This window comes from Bison bison, unplaced genomic scaffold (genome assembly GCF_000754665.1).
Source record: "Bison bison bison isolate TAMUID 2011002044 unplaced genomic scaffold, Bison_UMD1.0 scf7180017864327, whole genome shotgun sequence".
In the NCBI taxonomy this organism is placed as follows: domain Eukaryota; kingdom Metazoa; phylum Chordata; class Mammalia; order Artiodactyla; family Bovidae; genus Bison; species Bison bison.
The window spans coordinates 2018301-2042471 of NW_011494899.1; the positions used below are offsets into that span (position 1 = coordinate 2018301).

Consider the following 24171-nt stretch of genomic DNA (forward strand, 5'->3'; position numbering starts at 1 on the left):
CCCAGGCTCTCCGGCGGCGGAGGACGGGGGCTGCATCCTCCTTACGTTTGGGTGACCGCCCTTGTCCTCTCCCTCAGATCGGGCAGCCCCCCTCCCGAAGCTTCTGGAGGAAAGGCCCCGGGTGTCCCCTGGCATGCCCCATCTCGCGGCAGGGTGCGCGGCCGCCGACCCTCGGGAGAAGTTGGGCGGTCCCGGGCGGCCCCGGGGACGAGTGGCCGCGTTTGTGCAGCGGTTGTAAGCAAGATGCGGTAGCACGTGACCTTGGAACGCAAACCCTGATGCCGGTTCCCCGCCACCCGTGTGCGCTTTTCTCTGACCCTTGGCCCCCAGCAGATGCATCACAGGTGAGTAGCTTAGTGGGCCGAGCGCTGGTGACACGTTTGGAAAACATGTAGCAAATAAGACTTCAGAATGCCTTTGTTTGTGGTGCCGTTGGGCAGGTTACAGGTGCGATTTGCAAATGGATTTGTCCGAAAGGGAACAGGAAATCCAGAAACCAGTATTGGGTTGAATATACTCTGATTAGGCTTGATTTGCGCCACATGTGAGTAGTTATTCCGAATAGCCACAGGTTGATTGTTGGCTTGTTGTGCATCCTCATCCTTGCCTTTGAGTTATTTGCGCCTTTAATTACATATTTGAATCTGAGTTTCGAGGTGTATTTTTAGCTCATTACCATGTTTCACCTTGAATTTTGCTGGTTACCAGCTGGCTTGGCTGGTAATGGAGAGAAATTAAGTTCTTAATTCTTCAGACTTAATGTTGAAAGTACTATACTCTACAGTATAGAAATGTGCCAAAGAGTTACATTTGACTGTTCTTTAAAGGGCCCTTTCATAGGCTGTTGAGGATAAGGAAGATTTTAAAAATTCACTCGAATTACTGAAAATTGTCCATTGCATTTGCAAAGTGGCTGCATTTCAGTTAGGTTCTTACATGTCATTCTGACAAAAAGTTAGTAAGATGAGCGAATGGTTCGTACTTGTGTGTGTGCTCAGTTGTGTCGGACTCTCTGCAACCCCATGGACTGTAGCCCGCCAGGCTCCCCTGCCAATGGAATTCTCTAGACAAGAAGCGGGTAGCCATTTCCTTCTCCAGGGGATCTTCCCCACCCAGTGATTGAACCCAGGTCTCCTGTATTGGAGGCAGATAGATTCTTTACTGTCTGAGCCACCAGGGAAGCCCCATGGGTCATACATAGGTCATGTAAACTAGAGAAGATGAAGGGAATGATTCTACAACGAATATACATAGGGAAGAATTTCGAGCTTAGTACAGTATCTTGATTCTGGCCCTTCTCCCAGCATTGCTTCCTAGAATCCTGTATGAAAAGTAGCTAGGATAGAATTGCACTTTGGAATGAGAGTGTCTTAGGAGGATCGTATTGTAAATTCCCTTCATTTGCTTTGTCTCTGTGGGATACTAGTTACCTTTGGTTTATGGCTGCTGAGATCATCACATTTTGGTGACTCACAACAAAGCAGAAATCTGCTGAGCCTCACATTAACTCTGGTTTGAACTGGTTTGAGAAGGTCTAAGAGTCAGCCTAGAAACACCATTTTGATTTTTATCTTGAGATTATTTGCACAGATGAATACTCAGGAATTTTCAGTATAGAGTTTGAAGCTACAGACTTTTAATTCTATGTATGTGCAAGTGGCTCAGTTGTGTCCAACTCTTTGCGACCATATGGACTGTAGCCTGCCAGGCAACTCTGTTCATGGGATTTTCACCGCAAGAATGCTGGGAGTGGCTTGCCATTTCTTTCTCCAGGGGATCTTCCCGACCCAGGGATTGAACCCGGGTCTCCCGAATTGCAGGCAGACTCTTTACCGTCAAAGCCACCAGGGAAGCTTTTAATTGTACTTCAAAGAATTACTGTAATCGTTTTCTGTAGGTCATTCCTGCTCTACTGACTGTAAAGTTTTAATGTTTGTAGCTATAAAAAGTTACAGGAGAATCAAACCCAGAAACTTTGAAATTTATGGTAGCTATGGCGTCTTTAGGTTGTACGGAGTTTTGCACTTTTTTAAAATTATTTTTTTAATTGAAGGATAATTGCTTTACAGAATTTTGTTGTTTTCTGTCAAGCCACTTCTTTTATTTTGAATTTTTGAATTTTTTTTGCCTCTCCTCGTGGCATGCAGAATCTTGGTTCTGACCAGGAATCAAACCCATGGCCCTTGCGGTAGAAGCACAGAGCCCCAACCTCTGGACCACCAGGGAATTCCTACATTCCTTTCCTTTCCCTTCCTTCCTGTGCTGGGTCTTGGTTGCTGCATGCGGGCTTTCTCTAGTTGCAGTGAGAGGGAGCTACTCTGGTTGTGGTGCACGGGCTTCTTATTGCTGGAGCTGCTCTTGTTTCGGAGCACGGGCTATAAAGTGTGCGGGCTCGGTGGTTGAGATAGGTTCAGTTGCCCAACAGCATGTGGGATCTTCCTTGTATAGCATAATTAAATACAGTTATTAATGTGCCGTCCCTCATAAGGTGCACCTCATTTGCTAATGTGATTCTAGTTGTCTTTCTAGTAAGAATGAGTTTGCATTGCTTCATCCAAATCAGAGTGCCTACTCTGTACAGGGTACTGTCCTCAGTTAGCTTTGTACACTTAATTAATGTCTGGGAGCTGAGGTTTATGAGATACCTGGCCTGGGGTAAGGTTGAAGTCTGTAAATATGGAATAATGCAGGAATACGTTTATGTCTGGAGAAGGCAATGGCACCCCACTCCAGTACTCTTGCCTGGAGAATCCCATGGACGGAGGAGCCTGGTGGGCTACAGTCCATGGGGTCACAAAGAGTCAGACACGACTGAGCCACTTCACTTTCACGCACTGGGGAAGGAAATGGCAACCCACTCCAGTGTTCTTGCCTGGAGAGTCCCAGGGACGGGGCAGCCTGGTGGGCTGCCGTCTATGGGGTTGCACAGTTTATGTCAGACATTAAGCATACTCCACTGTGTAAACACACAGATCCTGAGTGTTGGAACTGACTGTCAAAGGCAAAACAGTTCTTTTATTGTAATTATCTTAGTTAAGAGCTTGGCTGTCTTAAATTAGGTGAACCTGGATTTAAATGCCAGTTCTGTGACTTCTGTAAATTAGGCAGATCTGGAGTTAAATCTGCCCCTTACTAGTTAATGTAATTTTGGGTTTCTTGGTCTGAGTCCCAGTTTCCTCATCTCTAAAATGGATTAAGAATAATACCTACTCACAGTAGTTATAAGGATTGCTGTTACTGTTGTTTTAGTCCCTCAGTCCTGTCCAACTCTTTTGAGACCCCATGGACTGTAGCCTGCCAGCCTCCTCTGTCCATGGAATTTCCCATATAGAATACTGACTGGCGTGGGTTGCCATTTCCTTCTCCAGGGGATCTTCCCAACCCAGGGATAGAGCCCCCGTCTCCTACATTGCTAGGTGGATTAGTCACCACTGAGCCACCAGGGAAGCCCAGTTATAAGGATTAGGTGAGATCATTACATGTTATCACAGCCCAGTGTCTAATACCTATAGTAAGGGAGTAATCAGTGTTAGTAATTACTATTTTCATGTTGATTCATAGCTGATGTAGCCATTTTTCAGGTTAAAAACCTATTAAGTTTTGTTTTCACTGCTAAGGAGTGTGTAGATCCATTTGTCCCCTTCCTATTCTTCACTTCTCCCATGTACTTAGGCACACACATAAGACCTTGCATCACTGTGATATTCGATACAAGGACTGGAGGTTCCTGGTGACCTTCTTTGGATAACCTGTTGGCTGGACTCTTGAAATTGTTTATGATATGGCCGTCTCTAAAATTTTTTTTTTTGGACAGTCTTTAAATTCTGACATAGGAACTAATACTTCCTGATAACCTCCAGTAGGGTCTTACGAGTGTTCCTGTTACTCTAATGATACTGCTAATGGCAGTGCAAGATAGATTGCATAGAAAAGGCAGTTCTCAGATTCTCAGCTTGCTGAAAATGGTCTGTAGATTTTAAAAAGTTTGATGTATTGAAAAGCTTTTTGACAGTGTTTTGCAGCATGATCTGTGTTCTTCCGTTTAATTGCTCTGTGATTTGGGGTGTATGATAAGCCCTCTTTGAGACTCAGTTTCCTCGATTCCCTTATTTTGAAGAATTAGTGAGCTAATATGAAGTAATTTTTTTATAAAGTATCTAGCTTACCTAATGAACCTTGTTATGTGGAGGATTTTACTAAGATTATTGATTAATTATTAAGGTATCTATACAGAGTTTTAATAAAATGCTGATCCATGGAGAAGATACCGTGCTTCTTCACACTGTTTGCAGTCTAATTCAGACCTAGTATCACTTTTAACCTCTGGTGAAAAGAGTTAGTAAAAATTCTTTGAGTAAGTTAAAACAAGTCCTGGTTTCAGGTAATAAACCAGTTGGAGAAATGAGATACTGTGAAAGAAAACAGGTGAATTAAAAACACAAAAACGCCTCATTGCGGGTGTACTCTAAGGATTGCAAACTTTGCTTTAAATAGCATGCTTAATATTTGGAACAAGGCACACCTGAGTTAAATCCTGTTTCTGCTATATGACAGCCAAGTTAACATCTCTGAATCCTGATTTCCTTATCAGTAGAAAGACTATCGGAGAGCTGTGTGCATAGAAATGAAGTTGTAGTTGATCAAATTGTATCTCTGCACCACCATTGTTTTAGGTTCTTCAGTACCTTAAACAGAGTCACTGAGGCAATTTTTGCATAACTGGTTGTGTCTAATCTTTCTTAGGATGAATGAAATGAACCTGAGTCCTGTGGGGATGGAGCAGCTGACTTCATCTTCTGTGAGCAATGCCTTGCCGGTCTCAGGGAGTCACCTGGGGTTGGCTGCCTCACCCACTCACAATGCCATCCCTGCTCCAGGTGAGTGGTAAGGGAGAGGGACTGGATTCCAACACTTAATTGCCTTAACCCTTCTAAATGGAATGGGTCAGAGCCCCTTTCAGAGTGGATGGGAGTAGCCCAGCAGGTCAATGGCAGGTTCACCTGTGGTAGCCATTTTTGTAGAGTACTGAAGTTCTAGTGGGTAGGATAGGGGTAGCAGGTTTTCCTGGTTGTACTCTTCTTGAGTTAGTGCCCTTTTGTCTAGAGCTGTAGTTGACTTGGTGTTTTATCTAAGATTACCCATTCATCTATCCTTGCCCTTGACATTCTGTCCCTGGGTTATTAGGAGAGAATTACTGTACTAACTCTTCCTAGAACACATGAGAAATTCAGCTTTGTTCTCTACCATACCTGAAACTTGGCACCAGCCACAAATGTGCCAGACCTAGAATTATGGTCAAAGAAGAGGTCTCAGAGAGGGAGCTCCTACATGAACTCCCCCTGAGCCTCAGTACTCGGACAGAATAACAGTGTACGGAAAGCTCATTTTCCCCCAGCACTGTACATTTAAAACCTTTTTATCTGCCCAGTTGAATTTTTTCTTTCTATTGAAATAGAAAAGAAGCAAGCTCTTGAGTCTTATAGCAGTAAGCTAGTGATTCTTGCGGGTCTCTGACATTGTAATGTATTGGACTCTGTTTATCAAAATAAGAGTTAATGCTTAAGAGTATTTTAAATCTGCAAGTTTAAATAGTTCTCTCTAGAGAATTGCCTGCTTAATTACTAAAATGTAGAATCCCAGGAATGGGGGAGCCTGGTGGGCTGCCGTCTATGGGGTCGCACAGAGTCGGACACGACTGAAGCGACTTAGCAGCAGCAGCAGTTAAATAAGATTCATCTAAATTAAGGTCTCTTCACATTCCTTTTAGTGTCCACAAAAGAAATTTTAAAAAAATGTATTAGTTCTTAACTCATTTGTTTATTTCTTAGGCATTCCGTTTAGTAGACACTCTTATTAAGGAGGAAAAACCTGTTTAAAAATACTTCCAGTGGCAAAAATAGTGCAAATCTGCACTGCCCAAGTTGGTGAGTTCATTATGATGGGAAGCCACAGGGTCACTTCCGCATTGTGTGGATAGATGTAGTCCAAGGTGGATATTGTGTGTAAATTTTTAAAAATCAGGAAGTATAGCATATATGCAAAAGATGATATCAAGATATACATGTAGTTTTACATCTGACTTTAGGTTTTTTCCCCAAGTAGAAGCATATCTATGAAATTTTTAAAAGTGATACATTCTCACCATATAAAATGGAAAGTACAATAAAAAATATTTTTTAAAAATCTGTACTGTCACTACTTAGAGACCACTCTGAAATTTGATATATTTCTTTGAAATTTGGTGTATATTTCTTTCCATTCTTTTTATGTCTAAATAAATTGTTTTCTTAAATTGTATTTAAACTAGGTTTTAAATTGTAGTTAAATGTTTTGGTACCCAAGAGCAATACAGATAACTGAACGATCAAGTTGGCATTTTAAAACTGACTTGCAGACTAAATTTAGGGCTTGTCTGTGGATGTCTGCCAGTACTGTCTGTCTGGGGATGTAAAGGGCTACTGGGTGAGATTTTTGCCTGTTGCAAAAATCTTTGTAAGAGTTTAGCCAGTGATTACAGAATTTTAAAGTACTTACTTTTAATTGAGGAAAACAATTTTTTTTTGTAGGCCTGCCAGTGGCGATTCCAAACCTGGGTCCCTCCCTGAGCTCTCTACCTTCTGCTTTGTCTCTGATGCTCCCAATGGGTATTGGGGATCGAGGGGTGATGTGTGGGTTACCTGAAAGAAACTACACCCTACCTCCACCACCTTACCCCCACCTTGAGAGCAGTTACTTCAGAACCATTTTACCTGGTAAGTGTTACAGTTATTTGGAAATTTACAAGAAATAATACATCCGACCCTTTTTTGTTTTGTTTTAGTTATTTATTTAGATGCCCCGGGTCTTAGTTGTGGCACTTGGGATCTTCGATCTTTGTCAAGACATGTGGGATCTTCAGGTGTGGTGTGCAAAATCTTAGCTGCAGCATGTGGGATTAGTTCCCTGACCAGGGATCCAACCCAGGCCCCCCTGCATTGGGAGTATGGGGTCTTAGCCACAGGACCATCCGGGAAGTCCTTATAGCAGCCGACTGTTAACTTCAGTTCTCAAAGACTTGAATGATGCTTTTTTCTCTTTGTCACTGTTAGATATGTGGGGGGGAAATTGTATTTATGTACTTCTCCTCTTAGAACATATAGATAACATTATTAATATAGCAATTTGACAAAGGTTAATTTCTTAATGGCACATAAACAATTCTTCCCTTGTCTCTTCTAGGTTCAGTTTTTATAATTGGTTCAGTTTTTATAATTCTCCTTAGTTCAGTTTTTATAATTCTCCAATTCTAATTCCTACCAACCACATGTCCTGCTGTAGTGTCATTGTTTATTATAAAGTTTACTGAATTTTTATTCTAAAATATTATATACTCATATCAGAAAATTTAGCAAATAGGGAGGGGAATTATTCATAGTCCCATCATCCATCTTTCTGGTGTACTTCCATCCTACCTTTTATTTTTGTGTAGCGGTTTTTACTGTTTTCCATAATGAAAACTGTAGTACTTGCAATACAATTATATACCCTTTTTTTTTCCACTTAATGTTTTTCTCTATTTTTACATAGTTATTTTCCCCAGCTGTTACATGGTTTTCATAATCATCCTTTTTAGTGACATATTACATTCTACTGATGGTTTATTCCATGGTTTATTATATCAGTCTTTATTGATGGACACTTTTTACCAGTTTGTTTATTACTGTTATGTAAATATTTTGGGGTATATTATTTACAAAATGCATTTTGGGCAGTTTACCGTAAGGAGTTTCTTATGCAAGAGGGTATGAATATTTTTGAGGTTTTTATTATATATACTTAATACTTTGCAAAGACATTTTAGAAATTTGGGCTTCTATTGGAGATACAGCATGTACCATTTCACCATATACTCATTAACAGGAATGTTCAAATATTTTTTCTGTTTTAATAAAGCAAGTATAATTGTGACTTATTTTGAATAGAGCCTAATGTTTCTTGATAGTTTAATAAAAACTTAGTTATATTTAATTAAATTTTATTTTTCATATGGAATATCTGCTTTTAAATGATTTGACCTTTTAGCTCTTATAGAGCAAATTTAAGCATCTTGGGACTCAGGAAGTCCAACCATGTATATGTTATTAATGGCAGAAATGATTAATTTCTAGTGACTTCAAAGGAACATTAATTTTTATGATTTCTGAGTTTCACAAAACTGAATTATGGTGTATTATGTTGCTATTTATAAAATATATATATATATCAAACCAAAGAAATAGATAGGAGCTTATTTTACTTTAGTTGCATTTGTAAGAAAAATAGCTTTTAGCATTTGGAATTGTTAATATACTGAAAAGTTACTGATATCTCATCTTTTCCTTTTCCCAGGCATTTTGTCTTATTTAGCTGACAGACCACCTCCTCAGTATATTCACCCTAATTCCATAAATGTTGATGGTAATACAGCATTGTCTATCGCCAATAACCCTTCAGCGCTAGATCCCTATCAGTCCAATGGAAATGTTGGATTAGAACCAGGCATTGTTTCAATAGACTCTCGCTCTGTGAACACACATGGTGCCCAAAGTCTTCATCCCACTGATGGTCATGAGGTGGCCTTGGACACAACAATCACCATGGAGAACGTCTCTAGGGTCACCAGCCCGATCTCTACAGATGGAATGGCAGAAGAGCTGACGATGGATGGTGTTGCAGGCGAGCATACCCAAATCCCAAATGGCTCCAGAAGTCATGAACCTCTGTCTGTGGACTCTGTGAGCAGCAACCTTGCAGCAGAAACTGTAGGACATGGTGGTGTGATACCCATGCATGGGAACGGCCTGGAGCTCCCTGTGGTTATGGAGACAGACCACATTGCAAGTCGGGTCAACGGGATGTCTGACAGTGCCCTCAGTGACTCCATCCACACCGTGGCCATGAGCACCAACTCTGTAAGCGTGGCACTCTCTACCTCACACAACCTCGCCTCCCTAGAGTCTGTTTCCCTCCATGAAGTTGGCCTAAGCCTAGAACCTGTGGCTGTCTCCTCCATCACCCAGGAGGTTGCTATGGGGACAGGTCATGTAGATGTTTCTTCAGACAGTCTTTCTTTTGTACCACCTTCACTGCAAATGGAAGACTCCAATTCAAACAAGGAAAATATGGCAACCTTGTTTACAATTTGTGAGTGTGCTTAGCCTTTTTCTTTTGGAGATATTGATAGAAAGGGTCATCATCCTTAACAGGTTTAGTCGCAAAGTCAGGTGTTAATTACGGGAGTGTAGAAAGTAACTAGACTTTGAAACTTCTATTTGCCTGTGTATTGTCCTTTGTGTTAATGTGGTGCCTTTTTCTCACATAAGCCAAGTGATACATAGACATTCTGTTGGTTCTTAAAAAATCTTCCTGAAGTAAGGAAACAGTCATTTCTGTATTTTACAGATAAGCTTAGCCTAGTAATACTTATTTCCCAAGGTTTCACAGAGTTAATTATATAAGTAAATTTCAGTAAGGTATTCTGTGTGACCTGCCATGCTCTTTTTCTACATAAGACAAATTTATTAGATCATGTGTAATTTTTCATCCCTGTGGAAAAATGTAAGTGGATACAAGTAAAATTTTTGGGTTTTTTTTTGCTCAGAATGCATATAAATTACCATAGTTTGGCAGGTAAAAGTTCTTTTTATGGGGCAACAGTAACAAAAGCAATATAAAAAGTCGAGTTGTTGGTGTCACTACCGCTTCATTCACCCAGTAAACATGCTGAGTGCTAGCAGGCACCAGCCTCTGTACTAGATGCAGCATAAAAATAATCTGCGAGAGGCTTTAAGGAACCTACAGTCTGAAGGGAAGCACAGGCTAGTGAACAGGCTATTGCGTTATGGTATACTGAGTGGAAAGGTGGCATTAAGTGTATGGTGCTAAAGAAGCCTGAGCTGGGAGCGTCTCACCAGACTGTGGAAAGTGCAGGGAAGACTACATATGTGTTAACACAGACCTGAAGAGCAGACATGTCCAAAGTGGAGAATCAGGAGGAACAGTGTGCCCCGTGGGAACTGGCACCTGTAGTTTGAAAGAATTGTGAGTGGTTCAGGATTGCTGAAGCATAAAACAAGTGGAGAGGGATTTCCCTGGTGGTCCAGTGGTTGGGACTCTGAGCTTCCACTGCAGGGGGCACAAGTTCGATCCCTGATCGGGGGCTAGAATCCTACATGTGGTGCGGTACAACCAAAAAAATACAACCCTCCCCGCCTCAAAAAAAAAAAAAAAAAAAACAGAGGTGGGGAGAGGGGTATGTGATGAGAGAAGTAGGGGCCAGCACACAGAGGGTCTTCAAAGAGCAGACAGGGATTTTGAGGAGGGAGGGTTGGGATAGGGGTTCTGCTGTGGTGTGAGGGTAGCAGGCTTGTTAGTGGCAGAGAGGTAAAGATGCCATGGTTTAAGTGCAAGGTCATGGTATTCCAATCTAGAATATAGATAATGATGGAAAAAGTGGAAAATATTAACAGAAAACTGAATAGATCTTGTTGATTGGGTGAAGTTGGAGGAGAGAAGGTTTAAGGAGAAATTACTGGTTTCTGGCTGGGAAACTAGGTGGATAGTGACCATTCCTTAGGATGATGAACGATGGAGGTGGAGTGGTTTTTTTTTTGGCTGCCCTTGATCTTCCTTACTCCGTGAGGTCTTTCTAGCTGTGGGCAGTGAAGGCCACTCTTGGTTGCGGTGTGTGGGCTGCTCACTGTGGCTTCTCTTGTTGTGAGGCACGGGTCCTAGAGCGTGGGCCTCAGTCTTTGAGGCCCATGGACTTAGGTGCTCCGAGGCATGTGGAATCTTCCTGGATCAGGGATCAAAGCCATGTCCCCTGCACTGGTAGGCAGGTTCCTCCTCCGGACCACCAGGAAGTCCCTTGTTTTGTTTTTGATGCGTGTAGGTGAGTCCAGTGTCAGACATGTTGATTTCAGTATCCAGTGATACCTAGAGATGTCGGGTGAGAACTTGAGTCTGGAGCTCAGAGATCTATCCGGAAATATTCAGGAATCCTCAGCATTAAGGTGTTAATCATAGCCATGGAAGTGAGGTGAGATCCTATCCTAGTTAATTGTGTGGAATGACAAGGCTAGGTATGCTAAGGTACAGTGGCAGAGGAAGAGCTTCTAAAGTAAGTTGAACAGGATGGTCAGGAAAGTAGGAGGCTTCTGGTGCTACTGAAGCCAAACCGTGGGGAGACCTTTCGTGTTAACCCTTTAAAGTCTCAAATTTATAATTTTAAAATAATTCAGGATTGTAATTAATGTATAGTCATTAATTGAGGAGAACGTAAGAGGTGGTTTAAGTCAGTCTATTTATCCTTCTGCGGGGAGGGTCTACATCTAGCGTCGTGTGGGATCCTCGTCCCCTGACCAGGGATCAGACTTGTGCCCCCTGCAGTCAAAACCTGTCGTCTTACCCACTGGACTGCCAGGGACGTCTCCTGTTGATCCTTTTTCAAGTGGGCAAGTGGAACCTCTTGCTTCTGAGTGTTTTTCAGAAGAAATGTAATTCACATACACATTTAGTGTATGGTTTTTAATATAATGGTGGTTTTTAGTATAATGACAAGGTTGTAGTGACAACAATCACTACTATCTAATTCAAAAATTTTTGTTACTTCATAAAGAAACCTTGTTAGCAGTTGCTCTTACCTCCACTCCCCATTCTCAGGTAACCACTAAACTGCTTTATCTATGGATTCGCCTAGTCTAGACATGTCATATAAATGGAATCCTACTGTATATGGCTGTGCCTGGCTTCTTTCCCTTAGCATAATGTTGTGATGGCTTATCCACGTTATAGCATGTATCAGAATAATATTCCATTGTATGGATATTCCACATTTTGTTCATCCATTTATTTTTCATGAACATTTTGTTGTTTCTCCTTTTTGACTATTCAGTGCTGGTATGAACATTCACATACAGGTTTTTGAATGAACGTATGTTTTTAATTCTTGGATATATATGGGATTGAAATTCCTCTTTTTGAGGAATCGCCAGACTGTTTTCGAAAGTAGCTGCACCATTTTATATTCCCAGCATCAGTGTATGAAGGTTCCAGTTTCTCTACATCTTTGCCAAGATTTCCTTTTTTTTCTAGTAATAATTGAATTTTATTTGTAAAGAAAAAAAAAAATGTGTATTTATAGCAGTCATAGTAGGTGTGAAATGGCATCTCATTGTTTTAATTTGCATTTCCTTAATAACTAATGATGTTCAGCATCTTACATGACTTATTCACCATTGGTATTCTCTTTGAAGGAAGCCTATGACCCTTTTTTTGTCATATGAAATCTGAATCTCCTTTGTTTGAAGAGTTTTAACATGGTTTATAATTAGGAGCATTGGAGAATAAGTCCTCATAGAGTGTAGGGGATCTCTAGTCTGATTTTAAAGAATTTTAAATCAAGTAGTACTTGAAGAAGTAACGTATTATTACTACTTTGGCTAAATATGAAAACTTTAACTGATATTTTACGCCATTTAACTGGTAATTTCTAATAGGTTGTTTAGGGGAATAAAGGCGCCTAGAAGACTGTGGTTCTACGTATTTCAGCTGTTTTGTGAATGAATTTGGAAAATTTGAACAGTCATTGACGAAATAGGGTCATGAATACTACTCCTTATCAAGGAGAAAGGAAAGTAAAGAGCAAAAAAGATTTGTGGAGGAGGACACTCCTGAGCTTGTAAACGTGAAGTTACAATAAGCATAGAACAATGTATGAAGTCAGCATTGTTTTTTTGACAATACAAAAAGAAAGACCATATGAACAATAAGAAATTAAGAATGTTAAGCAAATATGTCTGCAAGAGTATGATCCTACCTGCTGTCCTGAAGAGCAGACTGCGTATTTTCTTTGTCTTAAGAACCTGTCATCCAAACGTGGTCAGCCAGTTTGTTAACAGTGAAGCAGGAGCGAGCGGTGGTGTCAGCGTCTCTGACTGCGTTGTGCTGTGTTGTCACTGCATCACCGACAGCGTTTCAGCTCAGTTTCCTCTCAGAGTTTGGTAGACTCTGAATCTTTTCGACTTCAGAACATCATATCTGAAGGAATTACTTGTCCACTTAATGTAAGAAATGACACACTTGATTCTTGAAGTAATGTGTTATTTTTTGATCAGTGTTTTTCTTATGCACTGAATAGGAAACTTGTCCATTTGTAGTAAAAAAAAAAAAATCGAATCTTGCTGAAGAAGGATATGAGTGGGTATACATGTACGTGTAATAAAGTGGCCCTTTGATCAGAGCATTTCTCCTAGAACCCTGCTTCATACTGGTTACATTTTAATAATTCACATTTAAATAAAGCAGGTGGTCTTTGATCTGTCTGCTGGAACTGACCCCATTTATGTCTCACATTTGTCATCTGCAGGGTGCACTCTCTGTGACCGAGCCTATCCCTCAGACTGCCCTGATCACGGACCGGTGACTTTTGTTCCTGACACTCCAATAGAGAGCAGAGCCAGGCTTTCTCTCCCAAAGCAGCTTGTTCTCCGCCAGTCAATTGTGGGAGCAGATGTTGGTAAGACCCTGGGAACCATAAAACTTGATCAAAGTCTCTTCTTCCTTTGTAGGGAACACTTGTAAAAGTGGATGTGTATAATTTAGAGATTACTTGCTTGATCCAGAAGTCAGTGTATGGCTGAATATTTATCCTTTTATGGAATACTTGTCCAGTGGTGATAGCACTAAATCAGGTTGAACACTTTATTGGAAAAGTTCCCCTTTCTTAGGATCAGGATTGAATAGAGAAGAGAATCCTCCTCAAAGGCTGAATCTTTGAAGACTTGGCTTGTATTTTCAGCTGTATCATCCACTGTCAATTATCATGACAAATCACTCCTTGAAACTTAGTTTCTTTTATAAAACCTGGAAAATTTACCATTTATAACTTTTTATTACCAAAAATACTTTCTGTCAATGTTTATAAATTGCTTAATACTCCTTAGGAAAAGGGAGTAAGAAATACAGACTGCCACGGTATGCTTATCCATACTGGAATGTAACGTGGTATCTGAATCTTTGTGCCATTCTTTGAAAATACGATACTAGACTCATTGTTCTTTCAGGTGTAGCTTAGGCATCAGTCAGTTGAAAGCATTAAACCACCTAGGTAATAAAGAGCAGTGCTTTAAGCACAAATGATCTTAGAAGTTTGATTTATTTTGTAGTAATTGCTTTACTTTTTTATAATAGAGTAGTGTTGTCTGATCCTTTTTATGTATCAACTTTGAGGGACATGGTTCCTTGTGTATAAACATTGGTTCAGGAATTTCTGATACTGCTTCTTAATCTGCATATTTCTCCTGAGCCCAGTCCAATCTGTTCATTACTTTTTCCTTATTTATAGAATAGAACCCATAAGACGTACCTACCTTTCAGGAGTGCTAGAATATCAGCAGTTCATAGATTCATGGAAAATAAGACTCTTGGCATGAGTTAAGCTACTGTCTTCTCTATCCTATTAGACGTTTAAATCACTGTGTAGTTGGTGTCCTTCCACTGATAGGTGTGTGGACTGGAGAAACCATCCCTGTTCGGACTTGCTTCGGGCCTCTCATTGGCCAGCAAAGTCACTCCATGGAAGTAGCAGAATGGACAGACAAGGCGGTTAATCATATCTGGAAGGTCAGTGTTTTTGGAAATTTTCTGTGACTTTTGGATGCTTTTAGAGTAATGAAGTAGTTAAAAGCGATGTAAAAGTCAAACTTAGCCAAGATTCATACAGTGTCAGTCATCCATCAGTCATTGAATACTACTTTCTGTTCTTGGTAGCCAAATTTTAATACATAGCAAAATGTCAGATATTGAATATAGAAGATAAACTGTTTTAGTCTCCATTTTGTTAGTAACCCAATGACTGCTCATTTTTATTACTTGTGGCAGCTCAGGCTTTGGACTTTGTTTATATGTTGAAAGTCTTATTTTGTAATCAGCTAAAGCATTCAAAGATTTACCTAGGGAAACAATTCTAGACTTGGAAGCTAAGATTATTTCTCTAGTTTTCTAATGAAAGGGGCTGAAAACTTAAGTTTCTGATATACACACCTGTTCCTATAACATGTTTATATAGAATCTTAGTAGTTTGGGAATGATGCTTGTTAACGTTGAATTAAGGCGGAAATGGGTCTTGTGATAGTTGGAGAGGTGAAGTGCCACTGGCATTGGGGACTTTAGTTGTGTTGTCCAGACGAGAACACAGGAATGCTAGGTTGACTGGAGAAAAAAATAAGAGGTGGTTCTCTGACCTTAATGTCCATTTGTGTGGTGGGTGATGAAGACAACTAGAGTTTTTAATGTCTATTCCAGTCAAGCCAAAATGTGACTAATCAAGAGCAACATGATTCTGTATACTGAGCACTAACTGTAGATCTCTAGTGGTCTTTATTGCTGGAAATAGGGTGATTGGTGAAATGAAAGACACGTGAGAGGACAGCCATGTGTTTTCACACTGGCTAGGAAAGCTGGTACCTACTGCAAAGTAAATGAGATTATTGCAAGAACTTGTCAGTTCATTTGATGTGTATGTTTGCCTTCTGTTGGCAGATATACCACAATGGTGTCCTAGAATTCTGCATCATTACAACTGACGAAAATGAATGTAATTGGATGATGTTTGTGCGCAAAGCCAGGTGAGATGCAATAAATAGTTATGATTTGGATATTTTTCAGTAGGAAACTTTGAATGCAATAGGAAAGAATTGAAGAATCCAATGACAGTGATATCTGAACATAGCTTTAAAGCCTAAGGCTTTTAATTTTCTTCACTCCAGTAGTTGTTGACTAATGGTGATTATAAATTAAAATATAAGAAATTATCCCTTTTTTATGAGCAGCTTGTTCAATTACCAGTGCAATAAAAAATGATACAGTTACCATTGAATTTTTGAGTAGGTTCCTTTTCTTTATATTGGCTATTGGTCAACCCCTTGGGCTTCTCAGGCAGCGCTAGTGGTAAAGAACCTACCTGCCGGTACAGGCGACATAAGAGATGCCAGTTTGATCCCTAGATCAGAAAGATCCCCTGGAGGAGGGCATGACAACCCCCTCCAGTATTCTTGCCTGGAGAATCCCCATGGACAGAGGGGCCTGGAGGGCTACTGTCTGTAGGGTCGCACAGAGTCAGACACAACTGAAGTGACTTAGCATGCACACATACAATCAACCCCTTAGGCTGCTGTGTTAATTCTGTCTATTTCTGTGTCTTTGTCATAGTGTTTTAAGGCTTCATTTTACTTACTTTTCTTCTAGCAGTAGACTAGAGTGTTTCTGACTATAAAGAGCAATGAGGTGATATACTGAAGTAAGAGTTCTGTTTCTAAACAAGTTAACCCTAACAGGTAGTATAGGTAATTAGAGAAATGACCTAGAGAAATAGTACATCTAAGTTTTCATGTAAGATTTCACTATAGGGATATGATATATTTAGTATATATTTCAAAATTAATATGCTTGATGGTCATTCCCTGGATGGGGAACTGAGATTCTACAAGCTATGCAGTGTGGCCCCCAAAAAATTTTTAAGTAAATAAATAATAAGATAAAATTAATATGTTTGATTTGTTAAAGGAATCGGGAAGAACAGAATTTGGTGGCTTATCCCCATGATGGAAAAATCTACTTCTGTACTTCCCAAGATATCCCTCCTGAAAATGAACTGCTTTTTTATTACAGCCGGGATTATGCTCAGCAGATTGGTAAGTTTATATATAAGATTTGTTTGTCATGAATCTAACACAGTAAAAATACCAAGGATCAGTAGTATAGTTTTGGTAATGATTTATGTGTAAGCAGAACACCCCACTCCAGCATTCTTGCCTGGAAAATCCCGTGGATGGAGGAGCCTGGTGGGCTAAAGTCCATGGGGTCGCTAAGAGTCGGACACGACTGAGCGACTTCACTTTCACTTTTCACTTTCATTCATTGGAGAAGGAAATGGCAACCCACTCCAGTGTTCTTGCCTGGAGAATCCCAGGGACGGAGGAGCCTGGTAGGCTGCCGTCTATGGGGTCGCACAGAGTCGGACACAACTGAAGTGACTTAGCAGCAGCAAAAGCAAACCACATACCTGTGTGTATGTAAAAGCAAAATATTAACCTTACGATAGAAGTGTTAAGATCTGTGAAATTCTTCATATGCTGAAGAACCAGGCAGCCATACCAGCCAGGCAGCATGAACTTTGTGTTAGGACTTTGGGGAATTTGCAGTTCCTGGGTTCCTTTTCGAACCGTTACAGTTTTAGGTTCATAAAGGACATGCTGTGAGTTGATTTAACCGTCATAGTCTCTTTCTTTGCGCTGTGTCATAATGACAAGTGATGACACTCCGTCCCCTTTCTGATGTCTGTGTCAGAAGCGTTCTCTGTCCATTTTCACTGTAATAAAACTTCTGCCCCGCCCCCCACACACACAAGAGTTCGTGTGTAACAAAATTTTCAGTTTATTGCCTTGGAAGATGCCTTAAAGTTTAGTATTTACCAGGTCTTCCCTATGTGCCCGACACACTATTTGAGATGCTGGGACTAGAGCATTGAACAAGATTTGTTTAATTCTACAGGTAGTGGGCAAGCTGGAAATTTTGATAGAAGGGAAAATTAGAAGCAACAATCACTAAGTTTTAAAATTGAAGTAAGTACATTGAGTAATTTTATTTTTAAGGTGTTCCTGAACACCCAGATGTGCATCTCTGTAACTGTGGCAAGGAGTGCAGTTCCTATACTGAGTTCAAAGCCCACCTGAGCAGCCACATCCATAACCACCTTCCTAGCCACGGCCACAGCAGCAGCCATGGGCCAAGCCATAGCAAAGAGAGGAAGTGGAAGTGCTCCATGTGCCCCCAGGCTTTTATCTCTCCTTCCAAACTTCACGTCCACTTTATGGGTCACATGGGTATGAAGCCCCACAAGTGCGATTTCTGTAGCAAGGCTTTCAGTGATCCCAGCAACCTGCGGACCCATCTTAAGATACACACAGGTAAGCTGTCCTGGACCATGAAGTGGGATTTTGAAAAATTAGAAATTGGTAAGGGCGTGGCAGCAAGACAAGTTTTCCAAATAGGGTTGAGATTAGATGTTAGAGAATTGGCTGGCTGACAGGAGGACTTCATTGGGTCATGAATTGTGTGGAATAACTGCCTCCTCAGAGAATATTACTAAGTTGCTCCATCTTCCAGGTGGCCTAGTCATAGTTTGAAGGTGACTGGGAAAATGCAGTTAATAATCAGGGAGTTCATCTATGTGTTTGGACCTGAAGGTAATTCTTCAGAAACAGCTAGAGCGTACTATTAGAGGTCACCCCTGTCACTAGCCAGAGCCAGTTTCTGTCCTTTGAATATTGTTTGTTGAATACCACTAGAATTTATTGAGTTTCTATTTTCTAAACTCCATGCACACCAAACCCTTTCTCTTAGCTGTAAGGTTTTATCATATGCACTGTAACAATAACTGGTTTAGTTTGGTTTTCTTGGTTGGGTCATTTTCTCCAAAGCTTTGAAGGTAAAATTCTTCCTTATCCTTTTCCATTAAGACTGAGTAGTTCCAGCAGAGTGTGTGTGGCCCACAAACCTTAAGATTCGGAATGGCTTATAAGAAAAGGTTTGCTAACCCCTGACTTAGAGTAACTTTTTTTCTGCATTCTTAAGATTTTATTTCATCCTTGGTTTATGAAGACATGTATTTTATTTAAAAAAGAAAACTAAAATTTAGGTTGTAAAAATGTTTGCTTATGGACAAGTACTAGAATTCTTGAGGTCTTTTTTTTAAAAAAAAAAAAAAGATTGAATTAAGTTAGGCACTAGGATTATAAGTGATTTTTTTCCCCCAGAACTTGTATCGTGTGTTAGCTGTAAACAGTAAAGAGTGTGTGTGTAGATAAGCAGTCATAGGTCAGGTTTGTTAGCTTCACTAGCTTTAGTCGCAGCATATAATTCAGTGGCTCTGAGTGGCTCTAGGTAGACAGTCCTAGAATGTGAGGTTCCAGGTACCAGTCAATTCTGTTTTATTCCTGCCTCTGCCACATACCTGTACAATGTGTCTCTCCATGCCGAGAGTGCTCTTGGCACTTTGATTCACAGTGTGATCATTCGGGTTAATATGCAGGTCAGAAGAACTACAGGTGTACTTTGTGTGACAAGTCTTTCACCCAGAAGGCTCACCTGGAATCCCACATGGTCATCCACACGGGGGAGAAGAACCTCAAGTGTGACTACTGTGACAAGTTGTTCATGCGGAGGCAAGACCTCAAGCAGCACGTGCTCATCCACACGCAGTGAGTGACCTGTAGCTGACCATTGCTCAGGCGATGAATGGGGGCTTGTGTGTGCCTGCTCACTGTCTCTCTCCCGCCATGGCGCCTGTAGCTGTCTCCTGTGTTCCACACAGCCTGTGTTCTCTGACCACACAGATTGTGTTCCGACCACATAGGTCACAAAGCTAAGGTTCTCGTTTATCCTGGAAGAGTTTATGTGCTTGCTTTGTTTTCTTATTTTCACTTCTACTCTATTTCCTTTTTTCTTTTATATTTTTGAAACATACTTTCATTTGATTAACAAATTTTTAAGTACCTCCTTGAAGTTCAGCAATTTGCTAAATGGTGAAAATACAAAGATGAGAATGGTCCTTGGATTTAAAGAGCTCAGAGGCCATTAAGAGAAACAGAAGAGTAAATACTTGCCATGCTGTGTTGCAGATGTTAGAGTAAGTGTAGGATCCTGAAAGACTATAGAAGAGGGTTACCTCGCCCAGTCTGTGAGTATCCTGAGAAAGCTTCCTGGTAGTTGGAGCTAAGTGTTAAGGTAAATTAGAGTTATTCAGGGAATAGTCTGCTAGACAGACGAAACGGGGTATGTAGAAACATGAATGTGAAAAGGACTATGAAATGAAAGTGGTTCTCTATAGTGAGAGCACCCCATGTATGTGAGAGCAGTAGCGGGAGGCAGCAGCCAGTAATGAAGAGCCTTTTATCCAGTTCAAAATTAAATTTCATTCTGGGAATAATGGAGAGTCATAGGGGCATTTTTCCTCCCCATGTACCAGGAATTACCCTGCTTTGTGCGTGTGTGTGCATGTGCGTATTTTCGTTATGGTATATAACACATAAATTTTTCTGTCTTAACCCTTTTTAAGTGTGTAGCTCAGTGATGTTAAATGTATTCACATTCTTGCACAAGCATTGAAGGATTTTAAGGGAAAGAATGTCATGGTGAGATGTCTGTTTTATAGAGACTACTCTGGCAGCAGGCCAAGGGGGTGGAAGGAGGAGAAGGCCAAATATTGGACAGCTCGTTAGGAATTTATTGCATGAATCCAACTGTAATTAATTGTCCAGGCTGTGTTATAGTTACAGTGACAAATAGAAGAGAGCAGGTTCTGTGGTCCTTCGCTTTTAGCAAGTGTTAGAAGAGGGAGAAAACATTAGCTTGTATTTTATTTAGAAATACATCAAAAATGGAACCTTTATTCTTTTTTTTATTTTTTAAATTTTATTTTATTTTTAAACTTTAAAATATTGTATTAGTTTTGCCAAATATCGAAATGAATCCGCCACAGGTATACATGTGTTCCCCATCCTGAACCCTCCTCCCTCCCCCTCTCCCTCCCCATACCATCCCTCTGGGTCGTCCCAGTGCACCAGCCCCAAGCATCCAGTATCGTGCATCGAACCTGGACTGGCGACTCATTTCATACGTGATATTATACATATTTCAATGCCATTCTTCCAAATCTTCCCACCCTCTCCCTCTCCCACAGAGTCCATAAGACTGTTCTATACATCACTGTCTCTTTTGCTGTCTCGTACACAGGGTTATTGTTACCATCTTTCTAAATTCCATATATATGCGTTAGTATACTGTATCGGTGTTCTTATCATGGGTTTTAGATAAATATTTTGTTTTTGTATCAGCTCTTTTATCTGATTTGTAATCACAGTGCAACCTGAAACACTAAAATACCAAAGGAGTCTGGATCTACATTCCTGACTCTCAGAATGACCTTTTAAAACAAAGTTTTCATTAAGTGGTTTCATTATTAGTATGAAATTTTAGAAATTAGATACATTAATTATCAAATTTTATATATAGTTTTACATAGTTGGAACTGAAAGAGCTCTCTGGGGTCATTTAGTCTAGCTGCTTATATTAGCTTGAGCTGCCACATCAAAATACCATAGACTGAGTGGCGGCTTAAACAAAAGAAATTTATATTCTTAAACTTCTGGAATCTGAAAGTTGAGACCAGGGTGCCAGCATGGTTGGGCTCTGATGAGGGCCTTCTTCCTGGCTTCCTTCTTGTTATGTGCTCAGGTGGAGGAGAGAGTGGACAAGCTCTGATCTCTCTTTCTCTTCTTCTGAGGATATAACCCCATCATTGGGGTCCCATCCTCATAACCTCATCTAAACCGTAGGTCCCTACCTCCAGCTCCCATCGCGTTATGAGCTGAAGCATCAGCATACCAATTTAGGTATTCAGCCCCTAGCACTGCTTTTGATAGTCACTTGGGAAATGTGAGAAACAATGATTGGTCTAAGGCCCCACCTCCAGGGATTCTGATTTAGCTGATCAGGGGCAGAGCCCTGGCCTTAGTATTTTTAAAAAGCTCGCCAAGTGGGTCTAAGGTTCAGTCAGGGTTGAGTGCCCCATTTTATCTGTTTAACATGTTGGATTTTCATTAAGAAACAGCGTTCAGATGCTCAAAAAAAGTTAAAAAATTCGTACTCTGTATGATCCCCAAGTTTCTTGTCAGCTCTAAGATGTCTGGGCCAGGGTTATTACTCCAGCCTTGACACTGCTGACGTCTTGAATTGGATACTTCTAGGGGCTACTGTTAACACTATAGTTAGATACCATTATGTTGGTCAGTTGGCAAACATTTTCAAATTTGAGTCTTCCAGTTAGTAAGAATGTGGGGCAACAGGAGCTCTGAAATGGCTGTTGATGGACGTGTATATTGATACAACAGCGTTGGAAAATAGCGTAGCATCATTGTGGTAAAATTGAAGGTGTGCATATCCTTGGATCCAGCTGTGCCTCTCCTGAGTATATGCCCTAGAGGAACAGACCCACATACCGGTGTAGAAATGTTCACATAGCAGTCTTGCCTATGGTGTTAAAAAACAAAACCCCCAGAGTACCCATTAACAACAGAGCCAGCGCCACAACCAAGTTGTGGTATATTGGTAAGTAGCCTCCTGCCATGGAAGCAACTTGACTGAATTTCAAAAAGAAGCAAAAACACAAAAGAGATACATACAGTACAATCCCATTTACCTAGAATTCTAAAACAGGCAAAATCAGTCTGTGCTGTTTAAACTGCACGCATGTCTTATGGCTGTTCTATATGATACATCTCCTATAGAGAAGTTTGATTCTAGTTGGGTAGAGCTTCTCAAACAAAGGTCTTGAGGTTGTGCAGAGTAAGTGTGTGCCTCAGTTGTTTTTGTAACCCCAAATCAAATGTTTTGTTTTGTTTTTTCCTTGTGTTCCTCTTAGAGAACGCCAGATCAAGTGTCCCAAGTGTGACAAGTTGTTCTTGAGGACAAATCACTTAAAGAAACATCTCAATTCACATGAAGGAAAACGGGATTATGTCTGTGAAAAATGTACAAAGGCTTATCTAACCAAATATCATCTCACCCGACACCTAAAAACCTGCAAAGGGCCCACCTCCAGTTCATCAGCACAGGAGGAGGAGGAGGAAGATGACTCAGAGGAGGAAGAGCTGGTGGACTCGGTGGGGACAGAGGACTGTCGCATCGGCAGTGCTGTGTATTCAGCAGATGACTCTCTCTCTGCACATAAATAGAAAGAAGCTGACTATTCTGGATGGAAAATGCAAAAGGGAAAAACACATAACCAGTTATTCACTACAGTGGTTTTTATATAAAATAGTTTGATTCCTTCCAGCCAACAGTCAAAACAGACTAAATGGGAATGGATAAAGCACTTATAGAAGAGTATCCTAATGAAAACACTTTTAAAAATATTGAGAATAGAGCACGTGTCCTCTTTTTAAGTGGTGTATGGGGAGGCAGGTGTCAGGTTTGGGGATCTGTTCTTTATTTACGTGATAATCTGGGTGATAACATGCCCAACAAATCAGATTTATTTTAAATTCTTTCATTATTTCGTTTTTCTCCCAACCCATTGATTTGGTAGCAACCGTTGACTTGGTCCCTGCGTCACAGTCGTCCTGATTGTGGTTCTGGTATTACGTTTTATGCAGACTTGTGACTTAAACACATCCCGGAATGGATTGAAACGTAACAGTGTAAGCTTGTTACTCTGACGGCGGTTCACAGATTTAAAGCACCACCTGCCTTCATCTCTCCTGGCTGCTGGGGAGTTTAGGGTAGATCTTGCTTCCCAGAATTTCACAGGTACCTAGAGGGCAGGTGAGAAAGGAGCAGCCAGGCAGCAGGCACTAATGGAGAGAAGAAAAGGAGAGGCGCCTGGGCCACTGTCCAGAGTGCTTCTGTCACGTGCTCTGATGGAAGCTGGGGTGAGAGACCCGATTGCTGTTCCTTAGAGGTCTTTGAAGGTTTCGACACATCTCTCTCCAGTGAAGCCTCGAGCACCCGGGCAGAGTATCTGGAGGTCTAACAAGCCAAGTAACGCCTGTTGCGTTGTCTCCTGATAGCAAGGACATGTGGACCAACTGACAGAGAGGTACCTTGGCCCATGGAAAGAAGGAGGGAGTGATCCTTTCTATCTGGCTGATTCTCTGAAAAGGATCAAGACACCGTTAAAATGTTGCCAGCTCAGAATGAGAAGACATGTTGGTGTGTTTGCAAGGTTAGGCGCTCCCAGTTGTCTGTGGTGAAGGACCTCATCAGTTAAACACTGTGGATTCCAGAGGGTTTGGAAGGTGCAGAAGGTCAAATGGTCACCACGTGGATGTATTTTCAGGGTTCCAGCTTAATTCACCTACCCATCTGATCTGTCATCTGGTTTTTCTCATGTATAGCCTGCTTTCAGCAAGAAGCAAACATCCTGAAGTCAACGGTTGATGGAACATGCTCTCCTGCTCTAAGGCACAACCTCTGGGCTGGAGTGGAGAGGACTCTGGTGGGAAGGTTTTGCTGCTAATGTATTTATGGAATGAATGTATTTCATTCAAATCTGTATTCCTCTAGGAAGGATTAAAATAAAACCTTTTTAAAAAA

At 40.8% G+C, this 24171-nt stretch overlaps 1 protein-coding gene across 1 annotated transcript; it reads left to right on the forward strand.

Annotated features, from left to right (window-relative positions):
• Nucleotides 1-6: 6 nt before the first annotated feature.
• On the forward strand, nucleotides 7-24171 carry PRDM4 (PR domain containing 4). The gene is made up of 11 exons (XM_010853368.1): nucleotides 7-344; nucleotides 4744-4877; nucleotides 6567-6752; nucleotides 8368-9162; nucleotides 13385-13534; nucleotides 14522-14640; nucleotides 15559-15644; nucleotides 16582-16709; nucleotides 17670-17984; nucleotides 19109-19277; nucleotides 22499-24171. The coding sequence occupies exons 1-11, from the start codon at nucleotides 334-336 to the stop codon at nucleotides 22809-22811; spliced, it is 2406 nt and encodes an 801-aa protein (XP_010851670.1). The 5' UTR covers nucleotides 7-333; the 3' UTR covers nucleotides 22812-24171.

Coding starts and splice junctions, on each gene's coding strand:
- PRDM4 (XM_010853368.1), top strand. Junction 14,641..15,558: donor CGGTTAATCATATCTGGAAG/GTCAGTGTTTTT, acceptor TTCTGTTGGCAG/ATATACCACAATGGTGTCCT. Junction 15,645..16,581: donor ATGTTTGTGCGCAAAGCCAG/GTGAGATGCAAT, acceptor GATTTGTTAAAG/GAATCGGGAAGAACAGAATT.